General features: G+C 37.7%; 1 protein-coding gene across 2 annotated transcripts in view; it reads left to right on the top strand.

Annotated features, from left to right (window-relative positions):
* The first annotated feature begins 5 nt into the window (after positions 1-5).
* Positions 6-15,351, top strand: part of LOC124163613 (phosphatidylinositol 4-kinase beta) — a 176,795-nt gene continuing 161,449 nt past the window's right edge. The window contains exon 1 of one of the 2 annotated variants that reach the window (XM_046540631.1): positions 6-236. In XM_046540631.1, coding sequence (XP_046396587.1) covers positions 43-236 — 194 coding nt within the window. In that variant the 5' untranslated portion in view covers positions 6-42. Of the gene's footprint in view, positions 237-384; positions 485-15,351 lie in introns of those variants that run through there. The other variant, XM_046540632.1, reaches the window with a different exon arrangement.

The following is a 15,351-nucleotide window of genomic DNA, read 5'->3' as shown; positions in this document are numbered from 1 at the left end:
CCTGACTTCTAGCCCTGTCACCGTTTGGTGTCTCCATGAGCTATGAGCGATGGGCCGGGCATCAGTGGTGGTGGGCCTTCCACCTCCCCATCACTCTCGCCCTCCTCGCTGTCGGAGAGGCACCGTCCTCTTACCAGCTCCCAAGGCAGTGCCCGATTGTCTCCTGCCTCGGTCCCCACTGTCCATGGGAGGACTCGATTGGGAAGCCATCAGCGTAACTTCAGCCTTGATTTTAAGTGAGTCACCTTTTAATCTAGAATTTGTTGTTGTCTTATTGGTGGAGTTATCTTGCTGATAAGGATTTCAGTTTATCTCAGGTGTTGACGTTTTTTATGCCTCTTGCCAGCATATTTGTGTTATTACTGATCTCCATCGACGAGGATATTGGATCATCTATGTGCTGTGTGATTGATAAGTAGGAAAATTCCTAGATTGAACATGCATTTTCAATTGAAAATAACTTCTCAAATGAGGTCTTTCTGAGGTAGGCATTATTCCATTTTAGCAAATTAAGGGTTCTCCTTTAATTTTGCGATGTGTCTTGTAGGCTCTAATTTTTATCATTTCGATCAATTTTCATTGTCTGCAACGAAATTCATCTCAACTAGTGTTGAGAGAAAGCTGGATTTATAATGCTGGTCATAATCGCATTTGTTGTTATTTGGTAAGCTCTGTAATGTATAGCTTACTCCAATGTGATGGTGGACTCTGCCTCATGTTGTTGTGGCATATTCTGAGTGGCACCTAAGCCACTAAATCTACTTTCAGTCAGCGGAGTAAGTTGTGGATACTTATCTGAGCACTTAGTATTATTTTCTATGTACTCCTCTTAACTATGGCTCATCCTCTCCAAACATTGTTGTGTTATTTTTTTTAAGGTAGTTATTGGTGACGCTGGTGGAACGCTTAACTATGGATGATCCCATAATTTTTCTTTATTATTAGAGACTTTTCAAATCTGGAAGGGGTATTATACAGAATTCTGAAGTGAGTCCTACGTGTTATTGTTGGCCAAATGGGATGGGTGGTCTAAGCATTGTGGGTAGAGCACTTGGCTGCTGGTCATAGGGTGAAATCCTAGGTGAAGCCTTTGAGCACCCCCAGACAAAACCCTCTAAGTATGTGTGAGGTATGCCGATGGGAAGGAATTGCCTCTAACCCTGATTGTGTAAGATTTACGTGCCTGTGGCTTAGTTTGGAGTTAGCTCCCCTATCTTAACCAACGTTCAAGTTGAGTGAGTGAATGCAGACTCAACAGGAATGCAGTGGCAAACAACCCCTAGCAGACCCTCAGGAGGTTTTTCCTCTGAGCAGGGAAGGGTCTCCCTTCATCTTATGTGGCTCAGCTCAGTGTTCATTGTACCTCAAGGGATGAATCACCGTAAAAGCAGTCCTTTTGTTTGAAAATTATAGGATGACTAGGAAAAGAGGTTGCCCAAATGACGCTTTGAATACCCATTTTGTAGAAGTAGTTGTCTAAGTCCCATAAAATATCCTCAGCCCATGGCATGTAAATGACTACTAATTGAGCTACAAAAAGTGCAGATAAGTGACGAATCGTGGTGGGTTTAAGCTTTTTATGATATTATTATTATTATAGATTAGGAAAGGGGGAAATGTTGGCAATTATGAAAGAATTAATTCGGTGGGAATTCCAAGGACAGTTAACCCACCTAAATATGATAAAGTTGCGTGTTTTTTTTGTTTCACTTATCTGTGGGGTCCCTTTTGACACTGTTTCTTTTCATAGGTTTTGCCAGTTTTAATTGTTGCAGTTTGTATCTGTGGCTGTTTGAATTGAAGGCTCGTTTGACGTCCTGTGCTCAATCCTCCTCAGCCAAAGCTCAATGTCCTCTGCAGAGGGTAAATGGAGGGTTAACTTGCAAGATGAGTGGTGGAGCTTTTAAAATTTTCACATCTGGCCAAAATGAAAGCGTTCAATTTGGGAAAAATTGTATTTGGAGGAGCATGTAGGAGAATGTAGATGCCTTCTATTGTTGATAAATAAGTTAACAAGGAGGCTGAATGTCGGGCAAACAGATCAGATAGGTTGCTAATGATGAATGCAGAAGACGAAGAAGAAACCTAGAGCACTCGTAAATTATGGGACTGTGGTTTCTGTCTTATGAAATTGTGATTATTTACCCTTTGTTTCTTTTGTCTGCTTATACTTTACATTAATTTTGAGGAAAAGTCTGATAATAGAATATGTTGATAGTGCGCATAGAAGAAGACAGTGTAAAGTTTTGCTAAATGTGGTAGACATTTGCAGTTAATATGGTGTTATTGATCAGCCTGATGAGAAGTAATGGATGGTCAAGCTAAGTCTTGGATGCTACCTTTATTATTAAATAATGCAATAATATCGATTCTTAGATGTTAAAAATTTAGGTTTTTAACCCCTCAAGCGCGGCGGGCATTTAATTAAATCCCATCTCAGCGGCCGGATGAGATTTAAATGACTTTGCCTTTTTGGCATACTATCATTCAATAATTTATATCTTTCATAATATACGATCAGTATCATTGAAATTTTTAGTAAACTTGCGTAATATAATGCGCTACTATATAATAATTTTTCGAGCGATTTGAAAAATATTTATTTTTTTATGTATCTCCTTTTATGAACTAATGAATACATTTTCAATTTCGAAAGATTTTAATTTGGTTTCGAATAAGCTCCGAGATCTCTAACATTCCATGCATTAAAAAAAATACAATTACATGATGTAATATAGTTATTTGGGGTTGAAAATGTCATAACAGATTGGATACTTACGAAAGGATTACCCGTTTCGCCCACTTGAAAATTTACCACTCCGCCCACTTCTCTGACTTTGTTCCATTATTACTGTATCATTTCATTTAGGTAATCACGTGCTAATGTTTCAAACGTCAATATGTGAATATTAAATTGATTTAACTTAGAAAATATGTTTTGTGTGACATGGTTTGAAGCAATCCAAACATTATCCTACTGCACATTTTTCACACCAGTACACGCAGTCTCTTCATTTCCCATATTAGGCACAAACTGCACACCTCCTTTGAGACTTTGATTTCTTCCCAGCTGCAGGAATTGTCTTTAGGAAATGTATTTCTGTGAGTCTTGGCACTAAATTGTGTAATGAGTGACGGCCATGTCCAAACAGTTCATATGACGTTGGATATTTCCAAAATATTACTCAACCAATGGCACGCGAAATGATAAGTCAAATTTTTAGATGTGTTTTTCTTATGATCAACATATGAATTTAGGACTGCCGCATTCAATAGTCTCCTAAATAACTTCATACACCACTTGTAATGGCGTTTTCTTTCCATTAGTTACGAATGCAGTAACAGGTCCTTGAAATTCACCCCACCAATGAATTTACTATAGCGTAACACACAAACACTTCCGAGTCTCTATTTTGCCTTTCAATACTATTCCCATTTCGTAGGATTCCCTATTATATAAAATACCACTCACAGGAAGTACACCCGATGAGAATTTCAACACACTGCCTGAAAGAACACCACACAGCATGAATGGCTCTAGTGGACTGAAGCTCGTGGTTTGGAAGCTCCCTCAAGAGACGAGAAAATATATCGAAGGGGCCCTGGTATATGCTGACTGTTTAGATGGAATCTTATCTTCGTTGATTACTGTCCAGAAAAAAAAATAAAAAAATAAATGCAGAGCGAAGCACATGGCCCCTTCGCCTAGGACGCTAAGGACTAACGAGGCGGGCCAAACACACTTGGGGCTCGAGGTGACGACAAACAAGGAGAAGACAGAGAGAAGGCATTCAGCTTAGAAGATACCATATCTCAAGCTAAAGTAGCTGACCCTTCTTGACGTCTTTCAAGCAGAATAGGCGGATTTTTTCATGATAGAACAGTTGAAGGAAGGCGTTGAGTTTTTGGACCGAAGTCGTCAACGCACTGGTTTAAAACGGAATTTTATCAAAGCATTTTAAAAACATCTTGAAGGCATAAAGCTGTTATGAATATTTATTGGAGAGGAAAAACATTTCTTCAAATGATAGAGCAATTAGTTTTAATTTAACATGCAATATCTGGCGGAGAAAAAATATTATATACAGTAGGTCAGGAAGCGTACTGGGTACGCATGACGGCGGCATACGAAATTTAAAGGGCGCGTACTGGGTACGCATGACGGCGTTGAGGGGTTAAATCTGAAAAGGGAATTGTATCTTAATCTGTAGGTCTTAGTGTTGCTCTTCGAATGAAATCTTGGAAACAATACTTGTAGTCATCGTCGGCCCATCCCTGGTCAATGTTGTTCAGGGTGTTTATTATGTGTTCAACCTCAGTATTTATGCATTTTGATGCAACTTTACCGATGTTTATCGTGACTTCTGTTTCATTATTCCAACTGTTCTCCTCCTTGATGTTGCTGCAGTGACCGGCAACATCAACATGGTTAGTGCTCAGAAGAATGGAACAGAACTCATCTTTGCCTCACTGTGGTAATCTTTGCTGTAATTTTTGTCGTTTTTGCAACATCACGATTGTTTCTTCCGAGGCTCACTTTTTTCCTAGGCTTTCCTATAATTAAAAAAATAAATAAGGATGTAAAAGACATTTTCTGCATCATATATCTTCTTGCCTTTAGTTTATCTTATGTTAATTGCTTGTGATTGTGCCTTATAAGTTGCCCTTGCCAATAATAATTTCACGTTTCTTAGAGTAGGTCAACTGATAAAGAGAGAAATGATTGTGACAATTTTTGAAATGCTTGTGGGAAAGTTAACTGTAGCGCTCAGGAAGATTCAATGGAGAAAATTGCCTCTTTAACGGCATATGTTGGATTTTAAGATTTTTGAAAAAAAAAAAAAAACTTAATGAATAATTTAAGGCTCCTGAATAATTGCGTTTGGATATACCTTTGGAATAAAACTCCTTATATCAATTATTTTCCTAGTTATCCATGAGGACAAATGGTACTTTCAAAATGAACTTTATTGTTAAGAGGAAAGGATACTTCGGGGGAACTCCATGATAACGGTCGCTGGCATTTAGTTCCGAAAGCGACTGCTGCAGTTTGAATTCGAGGGGAAGTTGTTTGTGTGGAAGGGGGCATCAAGAGGGAAGAAAATAATGGTAGGGGAGGAGGACTCTCAAGCATTGTGAGCTCCTCCCTCTGCGGTGTCAGATTTCGTTCCGCTGGCGGTCAGGATCTCGGATGGCCTAAGGAGGCCTCAAGAGTTTTTTGTTTTACGATGGGTGGACAGTCTCTCGGTCGGTTTCTTTGCTTTGGATATTTCCTCCATTGAATTCTGCTCTCTTTCTTCAGTGTCTCATGTCGTTCTTCATTCGGCACTTCAGTGAAAGCATGGAAGTATTGTAAATTAAGAAACTGCATTGTGGGTCATTCCATGTCAGTTCATCCAGGCATGACACCCACCGACTCGGATTTTGATTAAACTTGGCTTCTTTCATCCTTCCATGCAGGAATGAAACAGTGTAAAATATTTCTTGGCTATCTCTAATAGTTTTTTTTTCACGACCATTTGAAGTTTGGGTGAAACTGCAGTTTTTCAATGAATGCGGTCTCCAGAGGCACTTGTACCTCCGGAGGAAAATAATTTGTCTCAGCCATAGTTTTCATCCGATTCTTATGAAAATTTGCAGGTTTACCATAGAAGTCATGGGGATTCCAAAACCTAATTGAAAAATATCCTAAGGAACATTGGAAATTCTCTACACTCATATGTTTCATAAGATTTTAGAAAATTTTGCATCAAAAACATGGTTCAATAAAACATCAAATTTTGACCTGAGGCAATATCTGAATCAAGCTAAATTATTTTTTCTAATATTCCTTAAGGTATGACCCACCACCTGTAAAAATAAAATTCATGGCTTTTTGCTTGCTTTGATGTTAAAAAAAAATTATGTAAAAAAATCCCTTTTCACGACTCAGGTAGTCAGTGTTGGGTCCTCCTTCAAGTGTTAACTGTTCTCTATATCTAAGAAAATATTTACAACATGAATCTAGTACATAATGAGTTCAAAAATTAAAACATTTTTTATGTGCAGGTTGTTTTTCTCCCGATAAAAAAATATATTTTTGAAATAGAATATTTTAAGGAATTCATAGCACTTACCCATCATTGCTGGGGATAACTTGATTGTTGCTTTATAAAACACATCAAAATACAGGATACATGTCAATACAAGTTAACTTTATTGTAACACAACATGAATCATCGGATGAAAGTATGGCTGAGACAAATTATTTCCCTCTGGAGACTGCATTCATTGAAAAACTGCAGTTTCACCAAAACTTCAAATGGTCGTGAAAAAAAACTACTAGAGATAGCCAAGAAATATTTTACACTGTTTGATTCCAACATGGAAGGATGAAAGAAGCCAAGTTTAATCAAAATCCGAGTCGGTGGGTGTCATGCCTGGATGAACTGACATGGAATGACCCATGTATAATTATTAAATTAGACCGCTTGACGAGAATTATTCCTCGTCGGTAATCAATACTGCACTACATAATAGATGGTAACGAGGACGCGTGAAATTTCGTATCGCTTTTGTAAATTGCCGTTTCCTTTTTCTCTCTATCCTTTGCTGTAGCAATCCATCACTAAGTCCACATTTATATTACTTAATGAATATGTATTATGGCGCACATAATTCCTAAATTATTCCTAAGATGGCAACAACAGTATAATTTTTATTGCACCTTAAATTACCTCTAAATTTTTAAATTGCCGCTTCAGCTCCAATGGTGAAAGGTCTTCACACGCCTTACAAACTCTTTTTTATACTAATAAGTAGGAAAAATATCTTCAAATTCTAAAATTTTTACAATGAGTGAATTTCACAGGAGACATTAACGTGTTTATAATTACATTCATTAAAATACTTATACAGTTATTAAACCTGAACTCCCCTGGGATTTTACCCATTTCATTTTTTTCTTAACTATGAAGTCTGTACTGCTGTCATCGGCACTAAAATCTCGGTAGGCAGAAGGGTCATGGTATCCTAATTTTTTTTATATCACTCATTTGAAGATTCCTGGAGAAAATGAAAGTCATGCCTCAGCATTTTATCTTTTCTAGGAGAAAAATTTTGACTCGGTTCATAATTGGTAGAGGGTATTTAGAGGTGGTATTAGTAACTTTATATATTGCGATCTCATTACCCGGTTAGAGACCCATTTCTAAGGCCATGTCCGGAAACATTTGACCCGCATGTGACTCGCAATACTTGGTTCGCGCGGATGTTAGCTAATAATTATTTCAATGTATAAAACTGTGCATATTGTAAGTGCTCATGGAGAGAAGGTCATACTTAAATTTGTTACAATTTTAATTAATTTATAAAATTGGTGGTGAAAAAAATTTGTTCTACACAGCTATTTGCAATTATCCGGGGAAAAACAGTGGCGGGGGCAGGAGGCTGCTGTTGGCTGCACCCTGATATACAGGGATACATATGTCACCATATTTTGTCTCTGGTAGACCTGTGGACATGTTGAAAATTAGGGATAAATATTTGAGAGGACAGTGTTGGTTCAAATGAAAAAGCATCAATACCAGTACAATTATTTATTGTAACCTGATGCATTCTGGCATATTTTAGGCAACATAAAGTTCATGTAAAACTCCTTTAATTTTTCCACCATTTCTATGGCCCAAAAAATGATTTTCCCTTGGCTTTCTATTAATTAAAATACGATGAGGATACCACAAAATAAAATCACAATATGTATTTTTTATTAGATATTTCTAGCTGTCCCTGTACTTTGTATCACTACAAATCAATGTAACACTACTCACCTACTATTTATTTGGTTTCGTGTTATCTTAGGGTATAAAAACACAATTATAAAATAACATGCACAAAATATCACTTTTACACTTTTATATTCAGAATATCATGAAATAAGACTAATTGGGCACAATTTACAATTGATAATTATAACAAACAGATTGCATAACTTCCATTTATATTCCAATGGGCTTTTAACTCTTCCCCTTGTGTATTTGTTATAATCATTCAAGTCTACTTATCGGGTTCACTGCTCGCGTCTCCACTCAAACACCGCCGGATGGTACAATACTCCACAACTCCACTCTCTGCCTGATATCTTCCTCCACGATCCCTTCCTCGATCTTTCTACACCTTTTTCTTTGCGTCCTCTCTTTTTTTCTTGTTCTGCCGATCTTATAAAACACGTCTGATACTTAGCTCTCTCAACCCATGACTCCCGCTTGTGTATTTTCTCTCCGCGTCCCTAACTACCATTCTTGCCTCCTCACTACCGTTGTTAATTTTAAATTATCTAAACAGACAACATGGCGGCTTGTTTACATTACGTTACAACTTGGTGGAAATATCTGCTTCTTCTGCGTAGCTTATAATTTCCTTCTTTTACTTTTATGAAGTTAACTCTTTTATTTTTAACTCCTTCCTTAGGAGTATTCCTCGCTGGGTACGCCCATGAGTGATATCCTCCCATATGTCGCAACTGATGAAATGAGGGATCAAATTTTCCTTTCCTTCTCTGGGCCATATGCAATAATATATGTATGTCGCATTTACTATGTATAAACTCTTCTCCGGATACCATGGAGGTAAGATTGTGTAAGAGAGCCGATGTTTCAGGTACTGACTCGTTACCCATTCTCACAGCTACAATACACAATCTTACCCGTGCGGTATCCTGAGAAGAGTTCATGCATGTTGTTCGCTGGGAAAGTGTAATATATTACATTTACTATGGTTTTCGAGGGTAATATTTCCTTATCTTTAGCCGGTTCTCTCGGAATTCCTTCAAGTAACAAGTCGGTTGTTCCATTCATTACTTTCCCAGAATCCAATCACATTGGATACTGAGGTGTAGAAACACACGGGTCTCTCCCAAATAAGATAATTAACAGTATTCATGAAGATTTGACTACATGATTTAGATTTTTTTGTATGAATGTTAAATTCCATGTCCATTTTGAATTATCAATTACAAATAAAAATATTCTAATTACATATTTTACTTGCAAAGTAATTTTATGAAAATTGCAGCCAAATGCCTAATTATAAAACAGTTCAAAATTGGTAGGTGTTATGACTTTATCCCAAGGTATAAATACATTATTTTTTTCTATCAAGAAAAAATATGAAAGAATGAATAATTGCTTATTCGTCAACTCCTGATTTAATGGGCACATTTGATAATGGACAAGATTTGGCACATCAGGTATAGTATTGCCGTTGCTTTATCATTTCATATGGTGTTCCATAAATGGTAGTTTCCTCGCGAGTCGGACTCACTATGTTTATCCAGCCATTAAAAGGATAGCTCTGCAAAGAAGTGCCGTAATTATATTAATACCAATTGTTTTTTTTATTTCTCATTTATTTTTGTAACAAAAACCTATATTGGCCAACCACATAAATATTATAATAATGAAGGATAAAAAATAATAATTTATAATATATTAATAATAATTTTAATTTCATTTATTAAATGTGTACACCACAGTTATTCACAAGTCTCTTTTCACTATGCGATCAAATTAATTAAGATAAGGAGGAAGAGTTCTCGGGTTTCCAGCCGGGTCCAAGGGTTTTTCAGCACCGACGTTTCGAGGGCAAAGTCTGCCATAGTCTTCAGGGTGAATGATCCATTCATCCTGAAGACGATTGCAGACTTTGCCCTCGAAACCTTGGTGCTGAAAAAACCCTTGGACCCGGCTGGAAACCTGAGAACTCTTCCTCCAATCTATTCGCCAGGAAAACCTTAGACCCTTCAATTAAGATATGACTTAAGTTTGCTGTGTGCATGTATTATATGTATGACTGACTCGAAAGTGCAAAAGAGGAATTATTATTGAAAATAATGGGTAAACTCAAATGCTGTCGCCTCCCCCTCTCAAAGCTGAATTGTGCCAGAATTTCGATATAAAATTCTGCGTATTGTTTTTCATAGGCAATGACCGACGATTAATGCTGAACATAGCGGTTAGCAAACAAGTAAAATGGCCCTAAATAAAGCAATGAAACAATACATGGTCAATACTCACTATTAGGATACATCATGACGCATACAAAAAATACATAAATTACCTCAAAATATGCATGGCAATGAGTTATAGGGTAACCTTCCTTAGTCTCTTTCTTATTTTCGAATCATCTTACGGTACTTCTACAAAACCACGAGTTTGATACAGGTGTTATCTATTATAGATATAAAAGATTTTTTTAGCCATAGAAGGCAAGAAAATCAATGTTATTGAACGGTGAAATGTATATATTTTTCTAAACTAAACAGAACTGTGACCTACACATCAAATTTTATTTGATCGCAGTATTTTAGACATAACTATTACCGATTCTAGAAATGTAAAATCCTACCTTGTCTTTACATCATACAAGTGTAAACACATTTTCACACATGTTTATACAACAAAAATTAAAATTACAAGAGCTTTCTCGGGCACAGATGAGTGCTTTTTGTATAGCCAAAGTTTGTGCCTGACGGACGCCGTCAGGTGCTTGAATAAGAAGACTATTTATTAACACCATGGTAGAAGACGTTCTGATGGCGGTGTCTTGGTCTGAAAAAAACGCTGGCTGTAGGAAAAGCACTGATCATTTCCGGAGAGAACTTCAAATGTATTATGTATTCGCCAGAAAAAAACACCAAAAATTGAAGCGTATGCACCGAAATCATGTGTATGACAGTCCCTTCGACAACTGTATCTCTATCACCGTCTCACTGTAAGGCAATCAAGCATCCGATGCAATTTCCAGATGCGTCTCTCTAAAAAATGTCTGGGAATGACTTTTTCCGTGTATTCTTCCCACCCGTTATTCTAATTTGTGGAAATACCGGATAATTAGGGCATTATGAGCGTTTGTTTTATTCAAGTATTTAATCAATCATGAAAGTATTTTTTTACTGGTATTTTTCCACAGCTGAGGCAGTATTATTATTGCTTTTAAATCTCACTAAAAAACACAGGTAATTTTTTTAATGCAGCCCATGCCTACTGTCCGTAAAAAAAGCAAAAACCTGTCCGTAAAAAAAGCAAAGTTTGAGGAGCTCTAGCGCCTAAACATAGGGATCAATTTCAATGCAACAAAAAGTATGCATAAGAGAATTTATTTCCACGTTGGATAACATACTTTTTTAAATTTTTGGATCTATTGTATTTCTTGTACTTCATTTTTATAAAAAAAATTACCCGTTTTTGTGCGTAAAATCAAGTTGCCCAAATTTGAGCGCATAGTATTCCTGTAGTTTTCGTTCGTGTAACTTGCAATTTTGATATCAGAAAGCCAGATGTAGTATTAACGGTTTGCAGAAAACAATTGTTCGTGCCACTAAAATTGATCGATTTGTTGTAAAATACTCAAATATCTGCTAACTTCGAAACCAATGGTGCAATTGAAAATTGATTGGTAGTGATGAGATGTTTGCGTAGTTTAATCAAAGCAATCAATTTTAGTGGCATTAACAATTTGCTTTCTGCAAAATTTTAATACTATATCTGACTATTACATCAAAATTGAAATTTATTGCACTAGAAAACTACGGGAATACCAAGCCCTCAAATTTGGGCAACTGGATTTTACGCGCAAAGAACAGATATTTTTGAGAAAGAATTAAGTACAGGAAATACTATGGAGCCAAAGATTTAAAAAGTATAAGATCCAATGTAGAAATGAATTCTCTTTTGCGTGCTTTTTGTTGCAATGAAATTGATTTCTTCGTTTAGACGCTAGAGCCCCTCAAACTCGGGTGCCCAGCCTTTTTTACTGACAGTCTCTCGCTCTCGTGGCATGCTTGAACACACCCGTCTCCCAAAACAAAATACTATTCCTCTTCGACTATGATACCGAAGCCCGAAGCAGCATAGAAGTTTGAGGGGAAGGAAGGCAAGAGAGTGGTAGTGGGAGAGAGAGGGGAGAAGGAAAGACCCCGAGGAAGGGAGGGGAAGTGTAGGTGGGGGATTCTTCTTTGGAAGACAGCAGTGCCTGTTCCCCGCCAGCACTGTGATAGATGTCGAGCCGTAGAAAGGCCAAAATATCCACCATGCTTTACAACATTACGCAAATCTGGTTGCATGCACGCTCTACCGGTATATGTGCTTGAAATTATTAAAGACACAGCTTTTGTTCAGATTTTTGATCAATTCTGAGTCTCTATTTGGAGCAGATTTATTCTCGCGAGAAAAAGGCTATTGTTTTTGGGAAGTTAGCAATTTATTTCCTCCTAACTGGTTCCACATGAGTAGGGACATGCAAAAGTCGCAAATGCGATAACGCGAATTTTAACGCGATTTCCGGGATTTTCCCGCGAAATACGCGATTTCCGGGGTTTTCCCGCGAATACGCGAATTTCGTGTTAATTGCGATTTTCTCCAATTCATGGGCGATTTTCACTAACTCAGACGCGATTTTCACCATTTTTTTATTCAGCTCATGCTCCTCCCTCGAAATTATTTTTCGAGACGTACATTTAAGCCGTAATTTTTTCACTGCATTGGCCGCTTTCCGACGCGGCGAATTTCCATGGGCCGCCGTTCACGGCACAGCGCCGTGAGATGTCTCGTTAGAAAGTGGCCTGAATTTCACGGAACCGTGCCGTGAACGGCGGCCGGCGAAAAGTCGTTACGTTTGAAAGTAGCCTCAAGGTAGCACGATGTATAAACGGCGCACCGCCGGGCCGGATTGAACCTTGCCTTGCTGACCGTCAACAACGCCCTGCCGTCAACTGCGCGAGTCGACTCGCTTGCAGACATGCATTGAGACCAATGGTTATTTAAAAGCACAGTGCCGTGCCGTTGACGACGGGCGGAGCAAAGCATAAGTCTGAAAGCGGCAAAAAGTGGCTGTGCGCCGTCTATTCCGTGAAATACACACGGAGCTACATTGTGGCAGCTTTGTGCCAAAACGACTTATCGCCGGCCGCCGTTCCCGGCACAGCGCCGTAAAATTCAGGCCATTTTCCGACAAGATGACTCTCTGGATTTCACGGCGCTGTGGCGGGAACGGCGGCCCGCGGAAATTAGTCGCGTCGGTGAGCGGCCAATGCCGTGAAAAAATTACAGCTTAAATTTACGCATCGAAAAACAATTCCATGCAGAGCAGAAGGAAAAAAAATGATGAAATTCGCGTCTGAGTTGGTGAAAATCGCCCATGAATTGGAGAAAATTCATGGTTTCCACAAAGAAACACCCTCGAGGAAATAAGGCGACTTGTTTGTCCGGAGGATGTCTAAACCGCATTCACGATGTCTACAAAGTAGCCAAAATGCCATGGGAATCTGGGAATCTGATGGTTGACTTAATACAATTACTGGAGGGTTCAAACTATCAAATACTCACATTCTATAAAGAGTTAACCCTTTCGCTACTAATGACGAAAATATGCGGCAGGACGTTTCTTGACCCGGGAGACGAAAGGCGAAAATTTTCGTCTGAGATTTTCCTACGCAGGCCTAATGCTGAAAATACCAGTCCTGCATTCATGCTAAGGAGAGAACTCCACCATTTTGAAAGAGTTAAGGAAGTTAAAAATGAGCCTCCAGAAAGTTCATAAGAGTACTTTTTTTTTTAGATAAAACCACTTATTACATCTGCAAAACATGAAAACCTCTAAAGCAGCTGCTGTAAAGTCAATACCTATGCAGATGGCTGAAAAAGCGTCAACCAAACTTAGTTCTCTTATGGTAGAAGACCTAAGCAGAAAAATAGGTATTTGAAAAGATCTCAGTTTTTGATCCCCAAGAAGTTCCGTCTACAGACATGAACCCTGACTTAAAAACAAAAAATTCATGGCCTGGAATCAATGGAGACAGAGAAGTTGATGTTGGGGTTGGGAGAATTACAGAAATTACTACAAAAGTAAAATTCCCTGGGTTCAGTGGATGTAATTAAAGCAATCCAGGAGCTCAAATGTCTGAGTCATCGTTTGCATCTAAGTGCCTTTAAGCAATTTGGATCCCTTCTGCAAACATGGACTGAGAAAGATTTCTTTCCTGCTATAGCACTGTGTTAACAGATATGAGAACAAAAGTAAAAGATGACAACTTGATCACAATAGCAATATTTCATTTGAAATTACAGACATTTAAAAGTAATTTCTCTCTATGTAAGCTAGAGATATGGTTACGCGAAGGATAAAATATGTAAAATAGGTTAATTCAGTCAATACTCCATGTATATTATTGCTTTAATTATTCCCGATCAATAATATCCTAAATTTAGGGCAATGGGTGGGCCACTGGAAGGATGGCTCTCAATCAACATAAATTATTTTGCCGTTAAAATAACACCGATTTCAGGGCAAAATAACATCGCTTTTGTAGAAAAATAACACCACTTTTGGCTATAAAATAACCCCACCTTTTGCATGTCCCTACACATGAGTAACTGTAAAAACACTTACACTAAGGCTACATGTATCCCATGCATTTTAGTGAAAATGGTTCATCGTTACATGCAAAAATGCCCCCCTAGTGATGTTAATGGTCTTGCAAACAGCACTTTCTGGCGACGTATCCAGTCCCCTTAAGCACCATTCTGTACATATTGAATAGGCTTGGGATACTGCTACTGACACAGTAGGGGAGGTCGTTAAGTATTTGTTGGTAACATCATTGGATTGTAATGTCAATTTTGTAAGAACAGGTGCATATCAACGGGAATAAAATAAAATGGTAAATTTCCACACAATTTTATTTACAAAATACCAACCCGGTTTCGACATTACGTGTCACTACGACACTACGCGTCGAAACCGGGTCGGTATTTTGTAAATAAAATTGTGTGGAAATTTACCATTTTATTTTATTCTCATGGATGTAAAACATTTCCACCAGATATTGCCAGACACTGTGAAGCATATCAACGGCTTGTTAGCTGTGGAGTTTTATATTTTCATATGGAAAGAGACTTGAATAAGGGGGTGTATTTACATTCTCTCTTATCAATCTACTGCGCTCATGGAACTGACAAAGCAGTCAAAGTTATTCTACATTATTTTATATTTGTAACTAGCAATTATTGCAAATGTGAATACAATCATATGATGTGTGTGAAGAAAATCATGATATTTGTGTTGTATTATCATGTTAATGCCATGTCAGCCTCAAACCTATTCAGGAAATGAAGGATTTAGAATTGAAATTTTCCTTAAACATCTTCTCTTTGCAACTAATACCACAAACCAGAAATTAATATGTAAATTACATGATAAAATTAAAAATTGATATGTATAAATAGATAAGGCAGGTAATTATGATAAGAGAGGTGAATATTAAAATCGTGTGATGCTAATTTGTTAATCTTTTCAGAGATATAGATTGAGCAATAG

The sequence above is a fragment of the Ischnura elegans genome, chromosome 8 (genome assembly GCF_921293095.1).
Source record: "Ischnura elegans chromosome 8, ioIscEleg1.1, whole genome shotgun sequence".
Lineage (NCBI taxonomy): Eukaryota > Metazoa > Arthropoda > Insecta > Odonata > Coenagrionidae > Ischnura > Ischnura elegans.
This window is presented reverse-complemented; position numbering and strand designations above follow the sequence as displayed.